The sequence below is a fragment of the Carcharodon carcharias genome, chromosome 20 (assembly GCF_017639515.1).
Source record: "Carcharodon carcharias isolate sCarCar2 chromosome 20, sCarCar2.pri, whole genome shotgun sequence".
Lineage (NCBI taxonomy): Eukaryota > Metazoa > Chordata > Chondrichthyes > Lamniformes > Lamnidae > Carcharodon > Carcharodon carcharias.
In genome coordinates this window covers 75,257,923-75,284,566 of record NC_054486.1, presented here as the reverse complement: position 1 = coordinate 75,284,566, position 26,644 = coordinate 75,257,923, and the positions used below count along the sequence as shown (strand labels likewise).

Sequence of the window (26,644 nt, the reverse complement as noted above, 5' to 3'; positions counted from 1 at the left end):
TACATTTAAAAAAATGATGCATTGATGCAGAAAAATAGGCTCCTCTGTTTTATAATCAGTCTGATCTCATTACTGAAAGTCCAATTTGTGAAAAACTAGATTTCAGTTTGTGAGCAGCAGAGAGGCCAGCAGAAAAGAATGAAAGAAAAAGGCAACCCAGTCTTGTGTACATTTATAAAAGTATATTTTTAAATAAGAGTCAAGCCTTATTTATAAACCAAATCCACATTTATAGAGGACCTTAATGAATCTTATTCGGAGATATTCCAGTCTCCAGACTAGCTTCCCTTAAAGAATTGATATAATTTTTAAAAAATCATTCCAGGATTCTATTTTATTAAATTCCCAAATCTTCTGTCATTCCAGTAGGATTTGTCCTGACACAATAAAACTTTGATAAATCTCCCCTAATAGCTCAGTGGGTTTTTTCAGTGAACCATAGAGGCCAAGAACATTTTCAGTTAAATCATCAGGACATGCTGATTTAGCCAACCTAAGCTAGGCAGAGGTAATAGTCTATTAATTGGGCTCAGAACACTAATTAGCAAATGGGCAATTGGCCAGGGGCCTGCTCCTGATTGCTATCCAGCGACTGGAAGTAAATATTTATAATCATATAAGGTCATGCTTAAACTAGGCCATGATCAAATAACCTACTGACTTGTGAATACTATTGTGCAAGGAGCTATCACTTGTGGAGTTGTAGTCCAGCAGAGTTAATACTTTCAGGAGTGGAATGGACAACATTATGAGGAAAGAATATCCAATGGCTCAAGATGTGTGGATGTTGGAGCTTCTCAGTTGAGAAGAATAGAAATTGTGGTAAACATCTTTGCCTAATATCTTGATATGTACAACTGATAAGTTAATAAAACTAGGGAAAGCCGTTTGGCCTGTATAAATTCAGCCTATCAGTTAGACATTGCAACTAAGCATCTTATTGGGGTAAATTTTCATCTTTTGCGCTCCCGGTGTAGAACTACCCCCACTAATTTGGTATTGATTTTATTCATTTCAATTTAATTTTCAGGATGTAAAATTATAAGTAGTCGGGGCCCAACCCTGATCTGAGAGTCACCCCAATCAGTACCACCCCATCACAAGCTAACTTCTCACATTGTTTACTACCTTCGAGCTAACTTCTTTTCCATTTCTAAGTTTTACTCTGAATTTCCACATTTTAAGGGGTAAACTTTCTTTATAAATATTTTTTGAACATTTAGATAATCTTTCCTTGATCACTTCCTCAAAAGAGCCGGTCAGGCATGATCTTCTTTACTTTGTACTGAATGGGACAAAGACAGAAAGAATCTCCATAATAAACCTAAAGCAAACCATGGCAAGCTTAAACATAAATATGAAAATGTATATAATTAGATTATGCAAGATGATGGAAGTATAATGTATAATGGGCCATAATAAGTTGTATAATCTGGCATAACAGGGCATTATATGAAGTATAATGGTGGTATTATTTGATGATATAATAGGCATATGATGCTTCTGTTTTTCAGTGTCTAATGGTTGCTTTGGGAAATAATGAAGTACTTTAGGACATTGGTGTATATTATATCTTAAATATTAAAAATTATAAATAGTACCTGCTGCTTTTTTGCCTGCGTCCATTCTCACCTTTTGGTTGCTGGTGTTGCATCCTTCCTGACTCCAGATGGAGATGGCAGAGAGCCACTTCCCTTCTTTGGTAGTACAGTTCCATTGTTAACTGTAGGCCTTAATGGCAGGGCTTGCACTATGGGTCTTGCTGTAAAGCAAGCAAACAGCATATTACTACCCTCCATAGAGTAAATGTTGTTCTTGTTCTTGAAGTAAATAAGTCAGACTGTTAGAACACAATGATTATAACTTTTTCATCTGTTTTCATTTAAAGGATTAACACTTTAACGGGAAAGTGACTTTGCTATATTATTTGGAACTGTTGCTTTCTGTTCCAGAAAAATTACTGCCTTGAAATTTATCGGGATAATCAATGCAAGTGCTCAATTTGCTTGTCTGAAGTTCCTTTCTCTGCTATTTTAGTAGATACAATACCCACTTTGAAACAAAGTGGCTAATGCCTTTGCAAGTGTATAAGAGAGTGGAATTTGAGATAGAAGTTTTTAAGCATTTGCAAACTTTCATACCTATAATCCCAGAATGTCATTTCAGTGCTCACCTTCTTAAACATTTGTGAGAAAAGGAGAAATATCACCAAAAGATTATGTTATTTAATGTTACATATCCTTTTTTAAACAAAACCATTATAAAAGTAATACTTCCAAAATATTCATGCAAATTGCTTGATATTGTCATTTGTATCTCTGAAAAGAAAATACAGCAACATGCAAATGTTTAGCCCACAAATTCAACATTGCTTTATTTTTCAGGTTTACCATGAAAAGATTGAGAAATATAAAGTGTTGAGTGTTTGTAAAGTGAAGATTATGTCCAGGCTTTATTATCTCAAGGTAAAAATTATTATTTCATTTATCACAGACTTTAGGTAACATTCAGAAAACAAATGCTGCTGAGATATCCATGACAAACCAAATTCGCTAAGAATTTGTTAAGAATTCACTTGTGCTTCAACAATTAGGGAAGGATAAATTCTATGAAATTGTTGAAGATACTAGATATGAGTTCCTTCTGAGTCAGGAGTGATACCACAAGGGCTTGCATTAATGTCTCAAGGGGTCATACGGACTCGAAACGTTAACTCTGTTTCTCCCTCCACAGGTGCTGCCAGACCTGCTGAGCTTTTCTAGCATTTACTGTTTTTATTTAAGATTTCCAGCATTTGCAGTATTTTGTTTTTATTGTATTAATGTCATTAGATAGTGTGTGGAAACAACCAGAACTAAGCCAGCAGTTTAGGTAAGACTAAAGTTCTAAACCAATCTTTTGGATACCCAAACAAAAACACCATTCCAAATGAATCACTAAATTCCAAAAATCATGTCCAATGACAACGGCTGCTAACAACAGGACAAGTCAGAGCAGTCAACCAATCAAATCTTTGTGAAACAGGCTGACATGCAGTTCATTACGACCATGATACTTTGTCAATATTTGCCTGTAATTTCCCTTTGTGCCTATTTTGCTCCAGTTATAAACCAGCTTTGAAAATTTTCCTTAATTACCAAAGGCAGACATATTTGTAATATTACCCACAATGTTCAAAGGTACAGTGATGGAATTGTTAAACCAGAGAGCAAACAGTCTTCCAATTAACTTTGCCTGTTCAGGACAATAATTATGAAATATGTGTGCATATAAATTAATAATGTCTTATGGAGACTCTCCAAGGCATTGTGCATGGGTAAGTCAGATCAGAACTGGAATATTATTGTGTGTGATAGATATAAGAACAGAATTATGCAGCATACTGCACAATGTATTATCCTGCTTCTAAAGTGGAGTTATGTGTAACTTTAGTAATTCCTTTGAAGCTACAGGTATACAAATAAGCATACCTCGAGAGCTAACTCATGTTAGATACATCATTGGATTAGAAAGTAGTCACTTTTCTGTAGATTAGTATTTGCCTCTACTTCCTCGGGTCCTTCCAAAGGTCAGAAAACCAGCAGGAAAGGCCTCTCCTTCTTTCTCTTCTCTACTTTTTCCAGATTATTTTGTGTTGACAACAAAGTATGAAATATGGAATTGTAATGTCTGAGATATGACCGCATGCACAAAATACAAAACTTTAATATATATATGGATATATTTATTGTGTACATATAAGATAGACCATTCATTTTTTAATTATGAAGATTACTAGTAGAATTAAAGGATGACATGGTTAAAAAGTACTGTTGACAATGTTATATTATGAAAATTGAACACAACATCAAATTCTTCAATACTTCTCTTTAGCTCTGAAGAAGAGTCATACGGACTCAAAACGTTAACTCTGTTTTTCTCTCCACAGATGCTGTCTGACCTGCTGAGTTTTTCCAGCATTTTCTGTTTTTGTTTCAGACTTCCAGCATCCGCAGTATTTTGCTTTTTATCAAATTCTTCTCTGCTACTTTAACTGAGGCATTAACTGTTTATTTTACCATCTCTGCTAAAAAGCGTAGAGGCATTTTATTTGAACATGGTAAGTGTTCACACTATTTACACTGTCAACAGTAATTTCTACCCTAATACGTTTGTTTTTTCAGGATCTCGCTTTTAAGAACAAAGCCTGTACTTTCCATTGCCAGCCATCCATTGTAGCGATGTCTGTCAAGCAGCAGAAAATGGGGAGGAATTCAATGCTACTATTGTAGCTTCCAGGGATGGGGGACCAGGGATGTAGGAAACATCCACTTCAAAAATGACAAGCATTTTGTTTCAGTATTCACTTGGGAGTTGACCATCCTGCATGTTATTATCTGCCATTCTAGTGTGTAAGGCACCAGCTATAAATCACACCTGAATGAAATGGGTGTCTGGATTGCTAGGCAGTGGTAAGTAAATAAAGGTCATGAAAAGGACACCATAATATTAAGTGTATTTCACCCATATATTAACCATCTTTATGATTTTTTTTCTCTCTGTTGGCATTCAGGTTCCCAAGAGCCTTTGTGCCAGTCTTTGTAAAGGAATATCTTCCCTAGCAGCATTAGCAGCAATGGAAATCTTTTGGCTGGGATGTTTGAGAGGATTAATAAAGGAATGTCAAGCAGCTCAGGCTGGACAAGAGGTGAAGCCATCTGCAGACAGAAGTATGCATACCTCACTTTGGCAGACAGGTGGTGCATTTGACTGCTTTTCTTTTCTGAAAGCTGGGAGAGCAGAGCCAATGGTATTGGTAATGTCTGTGAATATCTGACTAACTTTACTTTGGGTTACTGCTGAAGCAACATCCTAATCACAATATGTAGCATTTTCAGTGGCAGTGTGTGAAAGAAGGTTTGTATCAACAGCAAATATACCTCAATTGGCTGGACCTGCCAAGATGCCACCAACCATATTTGCAGAATCTGTCACACCTACTGGAAAATGACCTTGAGAAACTGTCCTTACAGAGTTTAGGTTATCAGAGAATCGGTTGTAGAGCTGTGCTATTTGCTGGAAGGACACACACTTCTGCTATATAGAATAAGGTCGGAACATCCTGTAAGGGTCGTAGTCATCCGTACTCCATAACATGGTTGGGTTTCCTTGCAGGCATTTTGTGAGGATTGTACAATGGAATGTCACAGAGAGCCTTCTTTTTAACAAGCACCTCTTAAAGCATGGCCTCTCTATATTGCAGCTACAAGCAGGGAAGAGAACACAAAGATGGTCTATTAAAAAAGATTTACTAAAATTAAAGCAGAACTGAGAGGTTTTGCCTAACAGGAACGATTGAGCAGAATGGGGCTCTTTTCTCTAGAAAAGAGAAAATTGAGGGGTAATGAAGTAGAGGGCTTTAAGACTGCGAAAGGTTTTTTTAGGGTACATAAAGCAAAGATGTTTCCACTTGCTGGTGGGACCAGAACTAGAGGTCATAAGCATTAATTAGTCACAAATAAACCCAACAGGGAATTCAGGAACATTCTTTACCCATAGAGAGGCATAAATGTGGAACTCGCAACTACAAGGAGTAGTGGAAGTGAGTAACATGGATGCATTTTAGAGGACACTGAATAAGCACATGAGGGAGAAAGGGAAGGAAAGATACATTAATAGAGTTCAAGCAACAAGAAGGAGGCTTTTGTGGAGCATAAACTCTGTGCTAAATGGCCTGTTTCTGTGCTGTAAATATTATGCATCCTACATAATATCACTTGTTTGCAGCTCATGCTTGCTCCTTGGGTTGCCTCTTCCTTCATTCCTGTCTGTAACTTCTTAGCTTCTCCCCCAAAAGCTAAGGTACAATTTGCTAATACATTGAGAAGTCTTCTGATCTTTTCCACAGGTTTTCAGAGTTTCTGTCCCCAATTCTGACATTTCCCTTTAATTTGCTTTTAAAGTAAGTTACGCGCAAGATTCCACTTCAACCACTGTGATCCCGATACTTCTCCAAATCTACATTGAGAGCTATGCATATTTTGGAAAATTTGATGTAAAGAGCATACTTCTATTTCATCTAAAACCCGCCAATAGCAATTCTAAACTATGCAAATATTAAAAGAATTAAAGCCATGACTTTTTGCAATAGCTTCTTTTTTATTTTCTTTGTGCTTTTGGTCCTTTACATCACAGTCAGGAACATGCTTGCAAAACGACCTTTGAAGTTCTTCATTATCCTCTGGCTCATTGTCTTATCAAGCACATTAATTAAAATAGTAACATTGTGACTCGTTAAGAGTTTGCCATTTACCAGAGGATGTCATTTCTCCACAGCACTGGATCAGTATGTGCCTTTTGAAAATTTTCTTTGCTTGTGTGTTAATTGCTAATTCAGAGCAAAGAAATCAGCAGCGTTGATCAGTGATGGCTGCCTGCCAGGAACCCTCTGTAGTGAACATGCTATTGCAATGCAGACATAATAGGACAGATGAGCCATTCAGAACAAACCATTTGGCAAGTGGACTCTAAACCTCAGCAGTCAAACTCATTCATTTGTTAGGAATCTTAAATATTGTGATTCCATCACTAATCATTTCCCAAATAAAATAGTTAATTTTTAGAAAGCACCTTTAAAATGGAACATTATTCCTGCCAACGCTCCTGGGACCCATTTTGAAGTGAATAGGCTGAAGTATTTCTGCCTGTATGATCCTGTTGTCTCCAATTCCAATATTAATTGTGTCTGGCTATTGGAACTGATCTGGAAACTGGGCAGAGGGAGAAGACTTGTTTGCCTTACAGCTGCACTAGAGCAACTATTAAATGAAAGTTACCAAAAATGTCAAAAAAAATACACCTTGGAAGGTATGGGGGTGTTGAGGTAGCACTCAATATCCCAAAATGAGAATGGACATCAGTTCACACTGAGTTCCTGTCCTAAGCTGAATTGAGCAGAGAAGTCCAGAGTGGAAATTGTGCCATTTCCCTGCCAAGAGAGAAAGGAAAGGGAACAATTGAAGGGTAAAGTCATGCCTCATTGGCCTCTGGCACAATTTCTTAAATAGCCATAAGAAATATTGGGGATGGCCTGGAAGGAGCTATCCTGACTGCAAGCATCAGCTCAGGAATACGAAATAATGGGAAAAACTTGCCTTAATCATACCATCTTAGTAAAGAAAAAGTATCCTTTGCAAAATGGAGGGGTAGATCTGTCAATAGCATTAGGGATTCTTCCTAATTAGCCACAGTAACTATGAAACTCAACACCCAAAATGTAGGGTGGTCCCATTCCCCTATCTCTTCTCATCATTCTTGACCTGTCTGCAGCATTTAGCTTTGCTGACTACACCATCCACCTCCAACACCTCTCCACATTCACCCAGCTGTGTGGGATTGCCCTCGCCTGGTTCCATTCTTATCAATTTAACCGTGGCCAGAGAATCACTTGCAACGGTTTATCTTCCTGCTCCTGCACTATTACTCCTGTTGTTTCCCTCCCCACTCCCATCCCACAAGTATCTATCCTTGGCCCCCTCCTATCTTGCATCTACATACAACCCCTCAGTGACATTGCCTGAAAACAGAGTATCAGATGCCACATGTATGCTGATGACACCCAGTTCTACATGACCACCATCTCTCTTGACACCTCCACTGACTCTAAATTGTCAGCTTGGTTGTCTGACATCCAATGCTGGATAAGACGAAACATCTTCTAACTAAATATTGGAAAAACCAAAGGCATTATCTTTGGGATCCACCATGAATTCCATTCTCTAGCTACTGATTCCATTCTTCTCCCTTGGAACAGTCTGAGCTTGAACCAAACTGTTCACAACCTTGATGTCATATTCTATCTCAAGATGAGCTCCTGACCACATATCTGTACCATCACTAAGGTCACCTATTTCCACCTCCAGAATGTCGCTTTACTCCACTCTAGTCTCACCTCACCTGCTGCAGAAACCTTCATTCATTACTTTGTAACCTTTATACTTGACTATTCCAATGCATTCCTGGCCAAGGTTCCACATTCTATCCTCCATAAACTTAAGGTCATTCAAAACAATGTTGCCCGTGTCCTTAGTCAGACCCATTATCTCTATGTTCACTGACCTACATTGGCTACTAGCTGCGCAACACCTTGATTTTGAAATTCTCATCTTTGTTTTCAAATTCCTCATTGGCCTGGGCCCTCCTTATTTCTGTAATCTCCTCCAGACCCACATATCTGTGAGATATCTGTGCTCCTTTAATTCTGGCATCTTGAGCATCCCCAATTTAACTGCTTCAGTGGCAGTCATGCCTTCAGTTGGTGAGGCCCTAAGATCTTGAACTCTCTACCTACACCTCTTCATCTTTCTTTCCTCCTTTGGTATACCCCTTAAAACCCACTTCTTTAATGAATCTTTTGGTCATCTGCCCTAATATCTCTTTATGTGCATCAGTGTTATTATTTGTTAGATAATGCTCCTGTAAAGTGCCTTGGGATGTTTTATGGTGTTAAAAGTACTATACAAACACAAGCTGTTTTCCTGGCTGGAGAAACAGCAGAAAGTTTATCAGGTGGTCAGAGCTGGTGGCTGTGTGGCTTCAGAAGAATGGGGGCAGGGACAGAACGTAAGCTTTGTCTGATCATTTTAGGGGAGCTACCCAGTGGCCCAGTGAAGATTTGCTCATAAATCTCGTCTTTCATGGCCATTGCCCTTTGCTTTATTTGGATGCAACTCCACTAATAACGTCTTATACACGATTTCCTCACAAGTCTTCTGTAGCCTGGAAAGACATTCCCTCTTCCATCTGCACTGACCCCCTAGAATAAGTAACAAGGGCACTGGGCCCATGCGCACATCTAATATATTCCCCAATATTATTCACAAAATATTGGCTTGAATAATTTGTTATTAATCCTATTCCTTCTTGGCGCCATCCACTGTATACAATGTACACTGTAGTATACAGCTCTACCTTTCCACCTCCTTTCTTGAACACTCCACTGACTTTGTGTGGTCATCTGCTTATCTGACAACCAGTCTTGGATGAGCCACAATTTCCCCCAGTTAAACATTGGAAAGGCTGAAACCATCATCCTTGGACTGAGCACAAACCCGGTCCCCTATCGAGCTCTACCTGTCCCACCCCCCTCTACCAACTTATATTTCACCTCATTTCTCTATTTCCTTAGTTCTGATGAAGGATCATACAGACTCAAATTGTCAACTGTGTTCTTCTCCGCAGATGCTGTCACATCTGCTGAGTTTTTCTAGCTATTTTTGTTTTTGTTCCACCGATTACATCCCTGTTCCATGAATATCTCCAATTTAAAATTCTTACTGTGCTTAACTCCCCTCATAACCTCACCCCTCTCGATTTCTGTAAATTCCTTCAAACATAAAATTCCCATTCCTCAACCTCATCACTGCTTTGGCTCTGGGCAATTTTGACTTCAGCCAATCATTGTCAACTCTGTCACCTAATCTATTTGCTCAGGAATTCTTCCTAAAATCCCCTCTGGCTCTCCACCTCCTTCCCCTCCTTAAAACCCAATCTTTTGGCCAAATCTTTACTCAACCCTCCTAACACCTTCTTTGACTTGCCATCTTTCTATTTGATTACTTTTCTGTGCGGGACGTTCTTCCACATTTAATACAGTATAAAAATGCAAGTTATCATTAATTAGCTTGGTATGTTGTGTAAATTGTGTAGCCTGGATCTTTTCATAGTGAGAAATCTCCATCAAGGTTCATTTAAATGTAGATTTACAAATAATGTATTCATGGGCAGGATCTTCCCCCCGTCGGGGGGTTGTGCAGCAGCGGGCACGAGCGGATGCCTGTGGATGAGGTTTCATGTTTGTTCAGAAGGCCGCCTGGGCTCCTGGCCTGCATGCCAACCTTAAGGTTGGACGGGCAGGTCCATTGATTACCTCAATTACTTTATTAATGGCCTTTATTAGTGGCCATTGACAAGTCGGTGGGTGTGCAGCCAACTTGGCTGCGCGCCTGCCGACCTGAAAATGTAAATGATGTGGGGTGACGTTGGGATGCCCACCCGATGTCACCCCCTGTCATCTTACGCATCAGCGAGCAGACCCTGCCCCCGGCTTGCTGACCGGAAGATGCAGCCTCATATTTCATATTGGAGATATTCACATAAATACCTAAAAAGAAATATTGTACACTTGAAAACTAATTTATTGGCTGTAATGTACGTTGGATGTCCTGTGGCTATGAAAGGTATCGTACAAATACAAGTTTTGTTCTTTATGCAGATGATGCAAGCCTGTTTTTGGCATAGAAATATTATTGTAAGTCAGTTCATTATCTTAATGCTTTGTGCAGCTGAAATTGATGGAATCAACTCCCAGACACTTGTCATGTGGTGAGTTCCTGATTCAGTCAGGCTAGCTGAGAAGTTACCACATCTCTGCTTAGCAGTGCCCCAAGGTTAGCAGGGCAAATTAGAAGACAATAATGTCCAGTGGTCTTCCAGCAGATGGTCTTAGAGCTCAGACCGAGCTGTCCAACTGCATTCCTGATCCTGAGATAAAACACTGGATCAGGTGTGGAAGAATGTACAACACAGAGAGTGAGAAAAGAAACTTAACTAATTGGTTTTAAATAAAAATGATTATTGTATATTCATGAAGGTTTCGTTAACTTAATGCCAACAGTTCTGAAGCAAATGTCCTTACATTCAATCCATCATCTTTCATTAACAAGCAGCTTTCATTAACAATGGACTTGACAACAGCTAGAATTTTAACTTAAAGAATGTAACAATAACTCAGTTGTCAGCATCTTCTGCATGTTTGCAAATTGATCTTATTCAATGGGGAGCTTCTATAATCTGAAGTTGAAGGGAGCTCAAATGCTTACCTGGTTTGTTAGCACTGCCCTGTTTATCTGCCTCTATTCTTTTAGATGCTGCCTGATCTAAAGGTCCATAAAGAGGAGCATTTGGCAAAGAAAAACAGACAAAAGAGGAAAATAAAATGTAAGTGTGACTGAAATATGAAAGATTCCAGAAAGAAAAGTTTAACAGTATGATATGAATAAAAGATCAAAGAGTTGAGCAACTGAAAGTAGGGTAGATATGAGAGGAAGAATAAAAAGCTCCACAGAAGTAGTATCAGCTCAGCACTACATGGTTTATAAATGTGCGTGCTGTCATTTGAAAATCTCTAAATAAAGAACAGTGGCTCCAACTGATCTCCAATTTAATGGGAAAAGGGGAATTTTAATAATTTTCAATTACCCAGTCATTCTCACACTATAACTATAATCATGCATTTAATTGCAGGCTTTGGTCAATGAAAGACTGATCGACAGTAGAATCATAGGCCAGGATTTTATGGCCCTACATGGCGTATCTCCCCCCGGCGGGTGTGGTGAGCCATTTAAATCTCCATTCAGTTTGGCAGGACCATAATATCCCGCCGGGTGGGAGGGGCAGTAAAATCCTGGCCATAATATTAAAACTGAAACTGATTCTGAAATTCTTTCAAACAATTACTGAAATAACAGTTGTTGAAAACTTGTTTGTACAAAAATTATATCTGACAAAAGAAAATGGAACTCCCCTAATATTCTCAAGAGTTCCTGCCTGGGCTCATTCCCAACATCCCAACAGCATAGGCAGTCAGGACAGGTCATGGAGGAGAGGGGGGAGCTCTCAATAATATATCATTAATGACCTGCTGGCTATTAATAACAACCTTTGAAGTCAGCCGGCACATTTCACCTTTGAAAATATCACTAGACCAAATAGAATTTCAAAGCTAGGTTCTTCAAGCTGTAAACAAAGGCTAGCAAAAAAAGGAACTTAACAGCCAGATGAAATACAACACACCCTTTCATCTATTTACCATGAACCAGATCCGAGAATACTGCACTTTGTTTCCTAAGCTATTAGAAATGTTCTATAATAACTTAAAGACCACTGTAGAACATTTTTTAAAGAAAAATATTCAACGCTATGTAGCCTTTGTTGAGCCCATGCTGGGATTTTCTTCAGTAGCATGGGATGTTTTGTGACAGCACTATATAAATGCAAATTATTGTTGATAAAGAATAATTCCATCTGAATTAATAAGTTGATAAGTCACTTACTTTAGTGTGTTTGTGGTAATCCAAAGCAGTTTCAATTGTTTGTAATTCAAAAGGAACGCAAGCAGACGGACCATCCGGCATCGATCTGGGCCTTCACTGTCATTGGGCCAAAATCCTGGAACTCCCTCCCTAACAGCATTGTGGGTGTACCCACACCACTGCAGTGGTTCAAGGCAGTTCACCACCACCTTCTCAAGGGCAATAAGGATAGGCAATAAATGCTGACCCAGCCAGCGAGGCCCGCATCACATGAATGAATAATTTTTTAAAAATTAAACTAATTCTGATTTAGATTCCACCATGTTGTTCGAAATATTGAAGGGATGTGCGTGCACCAAGTTTTAACTTGACACCAGAATTTGAGTGTGCCACAAAGGTAGGTGCAACTTTATTTTATTCTTAATTCATATCAGCAGGATTATTGAGAATGGGCCCAACAAAGGCCGTACATCGCATTGAAGATTTCTCTAATGCCTCTGTAGCATTTTAAGGTGAAGCTAATTCTTTTCCTTACAAAACTTTATTGTTGGTCACCAGAACTCGGTTGCTAGCATTGTCACAATTCTGAAGCGAGGTACAGAATCACAACATATACCATCCAATATCCTCAACACCCCCGCACACTCACTATATCACTGATAATGCTGAGTTAGCCAAAGAAATCTGCTTTACTGCTTCCTTAAAAGGGACAAGCATGGCAAATATATTGACTCAACTGGAAAATACCTTTACATTGGGGAGTGTTCCAACGTGGGATAAAAATTTAAATTCATTCTTCATAAATAGGTTTGGTATCTTGTTATTGGTTGTACATAAAAGAAATCTTGTCCAATTTAGCAACATTCTTTTTTTAAAAAATGCTGTTTCAAAACATATTTTTAGCCATTGCAGTGAACACAAACTGGGCAGTAAATATTCAGCGAAAAAGCCATTTCTTGGAGAATTAATTTTCTTGCTTTTAATTATTTTCAGTGGTGGTATATCAGAAACAGTCATTTTCCCTGGTAGCCTAGTACCTCTACATACTCGAGTCTCTGGTTATTGTGTACGGACATGTATCTGAGGGGCTGGTACTTTAGAACTTGTATATATGAATCTCTGACTGTTGTGTACCTGTGTGTAATTGAGGCTCTGATTGTTGAATGCATTCAAGTACCTGGTGGTAAAGTACTTTGAACCTTTTGTTCTCTACTTTTGAATCCTTAATTGTCAAATACTTGAATGCAAATGAGTACCTATATGTAAAAACAAAAAAACTGCGGATGCTGGAAATCCAAAACAAAAACAGAATTACCTGGAAAAACTCAGCAGGTCTGGCAGCATCAGCGGAGAAGAAAAGAGTTGACGTTTCGGGTCCTCATGACCCTTCGACAGAACTTGAGTGAGTCCAAGAAAGGGGTGAAATATAAGCTGGTTTAAGGTGTGTGGGGGTGGGGGTGGGGGGGAGAGAGAGAGAATTGGAGGGGGTTGGTGTGGTTGTAGAGACAAACAAGCAGTAATAGAAGCAGATCATCAAAAGATGTCACAAACAACAGAACAAAAGAACACATAGGTGTTAAAGTTGGTGATAATATCTAAACGAATGTGCTAATTAAGAATGGATGGTAGGGCACTCAAGGTATAGCTCTAGTGGGGGTGGGGGGAGCATAAAAGATTTAAAAATATTTAAAAATAATGGAAATAGGTGGGAAAAGAAAAATCTATATAATTTAATGGAAAAAACAAAAGGAAGGGGGAAACAGAAAGGGGGTGGGAATGGAGGAGGGAGCTCAAGACCTAAAGTTGTTGAATTCAATATTCAGTCCGGAAGGCTGTAAAGTACCTAGTCGGAAGATGAGGTGTTGTTCCTCCAGTTTGCGTTGGGTTTCACTGGAACAATGCAGCAAGCCAAGGACAGACATGTGGGCAAGAGAGCAGGGTGGAGTGTTAATATGGCAAGCGACAGGAAGGTTTGGGTCATTCTTGCGGACAGACCGCAGGTGTTCTGCAAAGCAGTCGCCCAGTTTACGTTTGGTCTCTCCAATGTAGAGGAGACCACATTGGGAGCAACGAATGCAGTAGACTAAGTTGGGGGAAATGCAAGTGAAATGCTGCTTCAGTTGAAAGGAGTGTTTGGGCCCTTGGACGGTGAGGAGAGAGGAAGTGAAGGGGCAGGTGTTGCATCTTTTGCATGGGCATGGTGTGGTGCCATAGGAGGGGGTTGAGGAGTAGGGGGTGATGGAGGAGTGGACCAGGGTGTCCCAGAGGGAACGATCCCTACGGAATGTCGATAGGGGGGGGTGAAGGGAAGATGTGTTTGGTGGTGGCATCATGCTGGAGTTGGCGGAAATGGCGGAGGATGATACTTTGAATGCGGAGGCTGGTGGGGTGATAAGTGAGGACAAGGGGGACCCTATCATGTTTCTGGGAGGGAGGAGAAGGTATGAGGGCAGATGCGCGGGAGATAGGCTGGACACGGTTGAGGGCCCTGTCAACGACCGTGGGTGGAAAACCTCGGTTAAGGAAGAAGGAGGACATGTCAGAGGAATTGTTTTTGAAGGTAGCATCATCGGAACAGATGCGACGGAGGCGAAGGAACTGAGAGAATGGGATGGAGTCCTTACAGGAAGCGGGGTGTAAGGAGCTGTAGTCGAGGTAGCTGTGGGAGTCGGTAGGTTTGTAATGGATATTGGTGGACAGTCTATCACCAGAGATTGAGACAGAGAGGTCAAGGAAGGGAAGGGAATTGTCAGAGATGGACCACGTGAAAATGATGGAGGGGTGGAGATTGGAAGCAAAATTAATAAATTTTTCAAAGTCCCGACGAGAGCATGAAGCAGCACCGAAGTAATCATCAATGTACCGAAGAAAGAGTTATGGAAGGGGGCCGGAGCAGGACTGGAACAAGGAATGTTCCACATACCCCATAAAGAGACAGGCATGGCTGGGGCCCATGCAGGTACCCATAGCCACACCTTTTATTTGGAGGAATTGAGAGGAGTTGAAGGAGAAATTGTTCAATGTGAGAACAAGTTCAGCCAGACGGAGGAGAGTAGGGGTGGATGGGGATTGTTCGGGCCTCTGTTCGAGGAAGAAGCTAAGGGCCCTCAGACCATCCTGGTGGGGGATGGAAGTGTAGAGGGAATGGACGTCCATGGTGAAGAGGAAGTGGTTGGGGCCAGAGAACTGGAAATTGTTGATGTGACGTAAGGTGTCAGAGGAATCACGGATGTATGTGGGAAGGGACTGGACAAGGGGAGAGAGAAGGGAGTCAAGATAACGAGAAATGAGTTCTGTGGGGCAGGAGCAAGCTGAGATGATCGGTCTACCGGGGCAGTTCCGTTTGTGGATTTTGGATAGGAGATAGAAGCGGGCCGTCCAAGGTTGGGCGACTATCAGGTTGGAAGCTGTGGGAGGAAGATCCCCAGAGGAGATGAGGTCAGTGACAGTCCTGGAAACAATGGCTTGATGTTCAATGGTGGGGTCATGGTCCAGGGAGAGGTAGGAGGAAGTGTCTGCGAGTTGACGCTCAGCCTCCGCGAGGTAGAGGTCAGTGCGCCAGACAACAACAGCACCACCCTTGTCAGTGGGTTTGATGACAATGTCAGGGTTGGACCTGAGAGAATGGAGTGCAGTAAGTTCAGAGAGACAGAGATTAGAATGGGTGAGAGGAGCAGAGAAATTGAGACGACTAATGTCGCGCCGACAGTTCTCAATGAAAAGATCAAGAGAAGTTAAGAATCCAGAGGGAGGGGTCCAGGTGGAGAGAGAATATTGGAGGTGGGTGAAAGGATCCGTTGAACGGGGAGAGGACTCCTGCCCAGAGAAGTGAGCCCGGAGACGAAGACGGCGGAAGAAGAGTTCAGCATCGTGCCGAGCCCGAAATTCATTGAGGTGAGGGCGTAAGGGTATGAAACTAAGTCCTTTGCTGAGCACTGAACGTTCAGCATCGGAGAGGGGAAGGTCAGGGGTTATAGTGAATACACGGTTGGGGCTGGGATTGGAAGATGGGGTGGGGACGGAGGGACAGGCAGGGATGGAGGGTCCTAGATGGGTGTTGGTGTCAATGAGTTGTTGGAGCTTGCGTTCCTTAGCACTTGAGAGAAAGAGAAAAAGTTGACGCCTCAACAAGAAACTTTTTCTCTTTCTCTCAAGTGCTAAGGAACGCAAGCTCCAACAACTCATCGACACCAACACCCATCTAGGACCCTCCATCCCTGCCTGTCCCTCCGTCCCCACCCCATCTTCCAATCCCAGCCCCAACCGTGTATTCACTATACCCCCTGACCTTCCCCTCTCCGATGCTGAACGTTCAGTGCTCAGCAAAGGACTTAGTTTCATACCCTTACGCCCTCACCTCAATGAATTTCGGGCTCGGCACGATGCTGAACTCTTCTTCCGCCGTCTTCGTCTCCGGGCTCACTTCTCTGGGCAGGAGTCCTCTCCCCGTTCAACGGATCCTTTCACCCACCTCCAATATTCTCTCTCCACCTGGACCCCTCCCTCTGGATTCTTAACTTCTCTTGATCTTTTCATTGAGAACTGTCGGCGCGACATTAGTCGTCTCAATTTCTCTGCTCCTCTCACCCAGAAACATGATAGGGTCTCCCTTGTCCTCACTTATCACCCCACGAGCCTCCGCATTCAAAGGATCATCCTCCACCATTTCCGCCAACTCCAGCATGATGCCACCACCAAACACATCTTCCCTTCACCCCCCACTATCGACATTCCGTAAGGATCGTTCCCTCCGGGACACCCTGGTCCACTCCTCCATCACCCCCTACTCCTCAACCCCCTCCTATGGCACCACCCCATGCCCACGCAAAAGATGCAACACCTGCCCCTTCACTTCCTCTCTCCTCACCGTCCAAGGGCCCAAACACTCCTTTCAACTGAAGCAGCATTTCACTTGCATTTCCCCCAACTTAGTCTACTGCATCCGTTGCTCCCAATGTGGTCTCCTCTACATTGGAGAGACCAAACGTAAACTGGGCGACTGCTTTGCAGAACACCTGCAGTCTGTCCACAAGAATGACCCAAACCTCCCTGTCGCTTGCCATTTTAACACTCCACCCTGCTCTCTTGCCCACATGTCTGTCCTTGGCTTGCTGCATTGTTCCAGTGAAACCCAACGCAAACTGGAGGAACAACACCTCATCTTCCGACTAGGTACTTTACAGCCTTCCGGACTGAATATTGAATTCAACAACTTTAGGTCTTGAGCTCCCTCCCCCATCCCCACCCCCTTTCTGTTTCCCCCTTCCTTTTGTTTTTTTCCATTAAATTATATAGATTTTTCTTTTCCCACCTATTTCCATTATTTTTAAATATTTTTAAATCTTTTATGCTCTCCCCACCCCCACTAGAGCTATACCTTGAGTGCCCTACCATCCATTCTTAATTAGCACATTCATTTAGATAATATCACCAACTTTAACACCTATGTGTTCTTTTGTTCTGTTGTTTGTGACATCTTTTGATGATCTGATTTTATTACTGCTTGTTTGTCTCTACAACCACACCAACCCCCTCCACTTCTCTCTCTCTCCCCCCACCCCCACCCCCACACACCTTAAACCAGCTTATATTTCACCCCTTTCTTGGACTCACTCAAGGTCTGTCGTAGGGTCATGAGGACTCGAAACGTCAACTCTTTTCTTCTCCGCTGATGCTGCCAGACCTGCTGAGTTTTTCCAGGTAATTCTGTTTTTGTTTTGAGCACCTATATGTGTTTGTATATACTTGAGTACCAAGTGGTCAAGTATATACAATGTATGAGTTATTCCACAGTAACGCCGACAGTTCTCAATGAAAAGATCAAGAGAAGGTAAGGTAGGTCTTCAACGTTTATGCATCAGCTTCATTAAATCAGATTTGCGGCAGTTGAATTTTTTACTCTCTTATTCCAAACTTGAAGCTTATACAAATGTTTAAATGTTAACTGAAATAAATTGCTGGTTTCAGTAATTCTGTGGAGTTTTCAAATGGGAATACAGCAATATGAAACATTGTGAATAAAATTGTCCTGTATAGCATTGAAAGAGCAAACAGCATCCTCCTGTGTTAAGCTAAACAAGTGACCCCTATGTAGTTAGTGACACCTGTTACATTATTACATTATCAAATACTCAATTAACTCTGTTAATAACTCAAGTGATATTGCAGCTTTTCAGCTGTTATAAAGATTTACTAAAGATTTAAAGGTTTGTTTTGCTTTTACAGTATGTTACTTCAAGGGGTTTGATGTCAAAAGGAATATAAGGTGCAATTTTGTCTGACAGGTTGACCTTTCCTGGCTATGTGCTCAGATGTTGTTGTTATTTCCAGGTCTCAGTAGAAAAGAGCAAACACTGCATCGTCACGCTCAAAGTTTGGGAACCACAAATATATGGCCTATGCTGCCACCTGAATTCCAGAGAAAGAGCTGTTATCAGTAGGAGAACGAGACATCAGTTGTCAACCACTCTCCTTCAAGATAAAATTGTCCAAAGAGAGTTGAAATGCAATTCTCCACAAATGGGATCGTCTCTAAATTTGCCCTACAGCTGTTTAAATGTGTCATAGTTAAGCTTCCTGGTGACTAAATGACAATATCGATTGAGTGGCTAACCATTCCATTAGCAAAGACCCAAGTTCAACTGGGACTCATCACAATCTGAGATGAGTCCACACACCTGAGCTAGGGAGGGGCACCTCAGCAAAGATTTCTGTTCCTGACTGCCACCCAGTGGCACCTACTGGAGGTGCACACAAAGGTCATTGGCTGAGTGCAGGATTGGATTTAGCTGTGATGCCTGATGTGGTTAAAAGCCTATCAGTATTTTAAATTGAGGCTCACACATGAGTAATAGCCACATCTGGCAAAGTGTGGAGGGTAACTAGTACATATGGAACCAAATTCCAGCAAAGAATCAAAACCATAAGAGGAGAGAAAGGAAAGAGATAGGAGAGGAAATAATGTTTGATGGTTGGACTTAATCGTGCCCTCCTAGTCTCTTATGCTTCAAATTTAAAGTCATCATTCTGTTTTTAAATACTCCATATCATCAAGCTATCTCAGCAATCTGCTCAAGCCCTATATCCCTCCTGAGCTCTCCATTTCCGACTGTCTCTTGTGCATCTTCCTCTTTACTTTCAGTTGCCTGAGTCCTATTGTCTTGAATTTCTTCCCTGAGTTCCTCTGCCTCTCCCACACTCTCTCTCCTCCTTTAAAATACCTCCTCAAGTCCCATCCCTTTAACCAAACTTTTGGTTAGTCCTCCTAAACTCCTCTTTCCTGGGTCACTGTTTACATATTGCAAAAAGACATCCCTCTTCATGGAGAAGGAGAGCAATATTACCCCCATCCCCCACTCCCACCTCAAAGCAACCAATGTACAACTCACTCAAACCAACAGAGACAGAGATCGACAGACAAACTGCCCTCACCGCAGAAACAAAGCAGTGTTCACACCCACACCATTGTACAACCCCCAATCACCCCGCAACTGAAACCAAAATCGCCTGGGAAACTATTCTTTCCCACCTCTTTCTCCTCCAGCAGCAGTTAAATAAATACGATATACAGAAATGCCCAAGGGCTATTCAATGAATAAAAATAGCTCAATATCACGACATGTTTTATGGTGATATCATTTGAATCACTTGAGAAATGTTACTTTTCAGAACTAGTCATTATGGGTGCAGTGCAGTATATGCTTCTGATGTGTCTTTCTTTGAAGTTAATTTTCACCATCCAACTTTCTGCCTCTTGGTTACCTTTGGTAGGTCCTTTCCTGTTCAGCATGGCCTGTTGCTCTTCAGAAACATTCAAGCGTCGGACTACATCTGCCAGCGCCGACTTCAGCAACTGGATCTCATCCTCCTGCATCTGTACACGCTGCTCCAGAGAGGCAATTCGATCAGTCATCTCCATGCTGCTGGCTGCAGAGGCACTGTCATCTGAGGCAATAGAAAGAAGACATAAACTGAAGGGATCAAAATGAAGAGACTTTAATCTGAATGAACAACATTAAGAAGAGCTTCTGTTAATGATCTATGTTCATGTATGATAATGAAAACAAATTAGCCAGTTATCTTATCTCAACGCCGGCTGTTTTGTTCTTTTTATGCTTTTAATTTTCATTTATTCACACACTTGTATTCCATGAGACAACATACACGGCATCAGAAGATTAGTTAATCAAAATGTCACTTCTTTGAAAATGCCAGTCTGACTGTACGTTGTTCATCTAAAGCTGCTTATTTTGGGTATAGTGGAGTGCTAAACCCCTTCTGCCCTTGACGTGCAGGCCAGATTTCTGCCAGGCTGACAGAACATGGCGAAGATGGACTCAGAGGGCCTGTTTCTTAAGTCCACTCTCCTTATAGCACTCTGGTGACAGACTCAGGACAAACCTAAAGATCTATGTAAATATCCTCTTAACAGGATACTGTACAACACAAAGGATAGATGTGTGTTTGCGTTACAGTCCAGTGATAAAGGAAACATAACAATCTTGCATTTGTTATAAAAGTTCTAGTGAAGTCCCTTAAAAGGGTGAAATTCATAAGAAGACTTTCAGGTTCAGAAAGAAGAATTCAATGCTAAGTTTGTGCCTCTAGCATATGGGGTACCACAATTGAGTAATGTAGGTCACAACTTTGCATGTGAAAAGGTTTTATGACAGAAAGGATTTGAGGTAGTTTAAGCTGGCTAACAAGCTTAGTTTAATTTTGAAAAAGGGCAGTGATGTACATATTTAGCTTACTGGTGATGTGCTCATCCCTAGTTCCTGTATTTCCATTGCAAAGCTGCTGTCAAGTCCTATTTTCACTACACCAGAAAGCCGTGAACTCAATCCTGCACACAATGCACATTTCCTGTTGCTAGGGCTGATGCTGTGCATTGAAAAATAAAAATCTTGTCACTAAATGAAAATTGCTTTAGAAATCTCGCACAGAACCTGTGCATAGGAAATGTTTTTTTTTTCCCTGCACAGCATAGTGTGTATCTTTCTGTGGGGAGCACATGAAACATTTCCTGAGGTTGTTTTGAGCGCTATGCAAGAGTGCAAGTTTTCCTGAACATTGCTCCCTAACTTGTGGTAGTTTGTGGTATTCCCTATCATATATTTAAAGATGCCAGCACCTTTTAGTGAAAATGGCATGGATGAAGATTTCTTTGAGATGTCACGTGCAATGAACTGGAAGCAATTTTGTGCATCACTGATGTCTTTGAAGAGTAAAACTCCACACAGTGCAGTGGCTGTTAATGGAGATTTTCTGATGCAAAACTTTAATTAAAGCTGAACATTATTTATTTCACTCATATGAATAATGGGAAGAATATCTTATACACAGTGTTGTTATGATCTGGAATATGCTACTTGAAAGGGCGGTGGAAGCAGATTCAGTCGCAACTTCGATCCAAAAGGAAATTGGGTAAAGACTTGAAAAGTAAAAATTTGCATATCTAGAGAAAAAGAGCGAGGGAATACGACTAATTGGATAACTCTTTTAAAAAGCCTGCACAGGCACCATTGGCTGAAGTGGCTTGAAACTTTGCTGCCTCATCACATAAACATTAAATACCAAGGCTGAAAAACATTAGGGCTGCTTTTAACCTCCTACGACTCATGCAAATGGAGCGGTAGCAGCTGTGGGTCACTCAGTGCCCCACTTACACTGATACTAAGGACCACAGGGAGATAACTGTTTATCTGTTGTAGGTTGCACTCCTGTAATTAAAGGAGTGCCTATGATTTCACACATATGCAAGCATTGGTTTATTAGGGACTCACGTGCAGATGGTAATAATCTATGAGGTACCCATCTTCACTCATGGATATGGTATCAGGCTGCCAAATGTTTTACTACCAGATGATCTGGCTTTCATGCAATGGGCTGAATTTTAATGCACCAAAATGGGTGGATTGGGTTCAGGTCAGATGCTAACATTTTAAAATCCTGAACCCTGACCCCAACCCACTTGCAGCCCTTCCATTTCTACAGACAAGGGACTGGAAAGGGAAGCCAAACCTCTTCCAGGAGGCAGCTTGAGAAACCCCACAGCTAAAGCGATGATGGTGACAGCTGCAGGGAGAAGAGAACTGATTTTACAGCGCTGCTTGTGGCCCTCCCAGGTCCCCCCATCAGGCCTTGCCCATACAAAGCCTCTCCCCCCACCGAGGTCGGGGATCAAACCCCCCCCCACCCCCACCCCTTGGGATTGGGGATCAGGTCCTTCTCGAGGGATCAGGGATTGGGCCCCCCTCCACGCCCCTGGATCAGGGATCAGACCCTCCCCTGGGGTCAGAAATCAGATCCTCCCACTTGGATCAGGGATCAAGCACCTCCAGGATTAGGGATCTGTGCTCCTCTGGGATAGAGGATTGGACCCTCTTGGGTCAGGGATCGGACATTGGGATTCTGGATTAGGCCCCTGGGATTGGACCCTCCAATGGCCTTCCTCCCCATGTTCGGGGATCAGACCTCTGGGATCGGAGATCAGGTTGGGGCTTCCCAGACAACGGGAATCGGACAAGCCCACAGGATTGGGAATCAGACAGTCTCCCACTTTGGGTGATGGATTGGACCTACCTGCTGATGTGACCTGCCCATTAACAAGCCTATATCAGACTGCCTATTGGGCCAGGAACTGTCAGAAATGAAAGACAATCACTGTGAAGTAAAAACCCTACAGCATGTGGGAAATCTGGATTTTAGGGTTTCTCATTTGAATCTCCATTCAGTCTGTGCCAGTTAATATCCAGTTCAATGCTACCATGGAAAATGTTCAAAAACAAATCCCTACATAAAAATTTCAGGCTCGGGCCAGAACCTTATCTGAACAAGAATGTTGGTTCTGCCTTAAGCCTTCATCAGCAAATACAATGAAATTAAAATGGGTAAACTGTACACAGTGCCTTAAATCAGTATCAGTTCAGTGCTTTGAACAATGACCAAGTATTTTGCTTCACTCTTTTACTATGCTCTGTGAAATCTTTGCCAACTACTGACCCTTCTGGTGGATCTGTAGTTCTTATTTTCTTGCTTGTTATTTGAAAACAGCAGGATCTCCCCTGAAAGAGCAGCATTCTTATTAAGTAGCAAATGATCTTTCATTTGTTGGCAACTGTCGGGGACTCACACTGCCTGGACCCTGTTACTCTGTCACACTTAATCCGTCCCTGTGCTTTATTACAATGAACTTCAGCCACGGGCCTTGCCCTGTATCTGTCACCTATGCCTTGGAGCATAATGTGTGCCCACAAACAATTGAGGTTATTTAAGCGTTATTAAGTATGTTAAGCATGCCAGGCAGGAAGTAAAGATAAAAGCAAAATAACTGCGGATGCTGGAAATCTGAAATGCGAAGAGAAAATTCTGGAAAAACTCAGCAGGTCTGGCAGCATCTGTGGATAGAGAAACAGAGTTAACGTTTTGAGTCCATATGACTTCTTCACAAATAAAGAGAAGTAGAAATGTGATGGGTTTTATACTGTTCAAGAGGGGGTGGAGCAGGTGGAGCAAATTAGAAGGTCAGGGATAGGTGTGAGCACAGAAATTTGACAAAGATGCCTTGGATAAAGGACAAGGGGAGTATTAATGATAGTGTTAAAGACTAAAGGAATATTAATGATAGTGTTAAAGACTAAAGGAAGTGCTGATAGTGGCATAAAGATAAGATGGCAAAATGCATTAATTGCAGAACAAGTGCCAGTGCTCTGTTAAAGCAAAACATACAAACAAGTGTCAGATGGCCCTGTGTGGGGTGGGGTGGGGGGTGGGTGTTGGGGGAAAAGGATAAAAAATATTTTTTTTAAAAAATGAACAAGTAAATAAATAATTAAAATGAGATTAAAAAGGGGTAAAGATGGAGAAGAGACCCCATTGTCTGAAGTTGTTGAAGCAAAGATAACTCTCAGATGCATTGCTCTAAAGTTGTGTAAAAAGATTTGGACAAAGAGAAAATGACGTATCCTGATTTCAACTAGGAATGGCAGCCAGGCAGATGCAAAGACAAGTGCCAATTCCTCCTGAGCTCAGCAGTGTGAGGTTGGGGAGATTTTAATTTGCACAATGAATCTCAGTAAAACCGATAATTTGATAAAACTAGATGGCCTGATCTCACTGCTGCCTTGCTGTGATGTGCACCCTGGGTAATACGACAAAGATTCTTCTTGAGGCTTCCTGATGCAACGTAAGTTGAGTGCAGGCATCAGCTTCATAGCTGCAGACAGAACTGCATGCGCAGACAACCATGACAGCAGGACATCATGCAGTAGGTCATAATGTTCCTCTAATACCTCTTTGGTGGAGCAGATGCATCTAATACATGTCCCCTGACTAACATTCTCAAATGACTTGTGTCCTTTCCACCATCCTCTCCTGCTCTTCCTCCTCTATGATAATGGCACAGAGGAATACCTGTAGGGAATACCATACCTGCTCTTGTGAAATCCTCATTGTTGGAGTACAACATCTTCCAATGGTATCATCAACTCTGTTAGAAACAGTCAAATTGCAAGGCCATGTGGACTGAATCCAAAATATTTAAATTGCACAATAAAGTCATCCCCAGCTGCTCAGGCTTTCTACATCGGTGAAGCTCGAGAAGCTCCTCATTTCCACCACGATCATGGAGACAACTGCACCTTACATTTCTCATTCGAGCTCATCTGTGGGGCATTACAGGTGTAAAACAAAGAAAGTAGCTCCCTTTGCAATATATTTAAATGAGCAACATGAGGATCTGTTAGGTGCATTGCTGGAAGGACCTAATCACATTTGGGAATCAATTTTGCAGCTGAAAACCAGCAAAAATTGGCTGAAAACCCATAACTCTGCCTGATTATTAGGTTCCAGAAATATTGAAAATGGCATGATTTGGGGGTTCAATGTCTCAAATGATTAATTTGTATCATATATCCACAGAAAATTGCTCCTTGAATCACATGTTGTTTATGACAGTCCTATAAACTAGTCAGGAATAACATACAACATGCTAGTCTTTGAAATGGGACTACTCTAACACTGTGAAGTGTCCCAACTAATAAAACTAATAAGAATCCTCTATGGATTTTGAGACCAGAATTGTGAATCAGATTCAAGCATTGAACTCTTGTGTCACCCCAGGAATAATACATCCATTTCTTAAAATGCTTTTGAAAAGTTTTGGGAATAATGCAAATGCTGATTAACTGAAACCATTCATCCATTGCACAGTTGTCCACTCGTGGCCACAGAATATGTGAAATTGAAAAATGAATTCTAATAGATAGGTATTACATTTGCACTGTCATAAAGAGATATTAATGTTTATAATGTTACTGGAAATTATTTTTTCAATAGGATTGTAGTGGGGCATGTGTCTGTGTGTGTCTTAATTGGATTAAAGCCAGCTAGTCTGGGTGCTTTGACGTACAGAAAGAAGTAGGTTTGAAATGGTAATTAGATAAACATGGAGAAGTTTAGAAACATACGTGTTAAGGGCGTACATTTGCATTCATTGAAGAAAGCATTCCAGAGTGGGAGTAAAATATTGCACTTAGCTGGGAGATGCCAAACAATGTGTTTATATTACTAATAAAATTAGTGGGATGAAAATGTTATTGCTAGAAGATGTTACAGTAAAAGCTTGAGATACCATGGAAAATTTACTTTAAACGGCAAGCTCGGTATAAAGAGGGAAAGGAGATTGTGTGTGAGGTAGAGGCATTTAAGATTTAACCAGCCTGTAAGCCTACAACTGTGTCTGCAAAGGAGTCAAATTGCAAGGAACCTCATTTTGAATTCGTAAGGTCAAATGTGCTTCGCCTGGTGTCTGTTTAAAGTTATGGGTTATTGTTGCCTTGGTGAAGATTTACCTGGGAGTGATTAATTTGGGGATTTATTTAAAAGTTATTATGGTAGTAATTTGTGGGCATGTGTATGTGTTTAATTTGTTGTTAAATTAATAAATGTTTAATTTAGTTTTATATAAAAAAACCTCTGGCGGCTCAGTGGTTTTATTCCTGAATTCAGAGCTGCATCTCAAACATACCAATTGAAAATATAGTTTATGACAGTTATTCAAGTTTCCCTTTGGGATTTAAACAACTCAACTGCTGTGTCATAACAGCACCATGTTAGGATTGAAATATTTACAATTAAATGAAAAGAATCATAGAGGTACTGTCACTACGGTTTATCTAACATTTCTTATGGTCAATATGAAAACAAATGCTCTTACAAAGTTTATTAAATATTTTCCTTACTCCATCAAAAACCTATTGCAATGGACACGCAGAATGAAATTAAGGTGCCAATCACCCACAAAAGAACAGAAGGCCAGAATAAACACCTCAACAACTGTTGTTCCTTCATGGGAGCAACATATGGGCAATGCCAATGAAGCCACTGCCATCAAATGTTTTAAAGAGGATGCAATTCTGTTCAGCAGTGTGGGAAATTAAGTGAGAGTGGCAGCAGTTTACGGATTTAATATCATTTAATAGAGTCCAAGCTGTAACAAATGCTGATGGTGCTGTTCATAATCCTGCCAAACTGCAAGTCTACTGCAGTCCCTTTGAGGATTTTAAACAATT

At 41.2% G+C, this 26,644-nt stretch overlaps 1 protein-coding gene across 2 annotated transcripts in view; it reads right to left on the bottom strand.

Moving 5' to 3' along the window:
• The window catches only part of eml1 (EMAP like 1), a 233,323-nt gene that overhangs the window by 58,279 nt on the left and 148,400 nt on the right, over nt 1-26,644 (bottom strand). For both annotated transcript variants that reach the window (XM_041214024.1, XM_041214023.1), the window contains exons 2-3: nt 19,833-20,015; nt 1,633-1,762 (exon numbers count right to left, since the gene is read on the bottom strand). In XM_041214024.1, the coding sequence (XP_041069958.1) occupies nt 1,633-1,762; nt 19,833-20,015 (313 nt within the window). The remainder of the gene's footprint in view (nt 1-1,632; nt 1,763-19,832; nt 20,016-26,644) is intronic.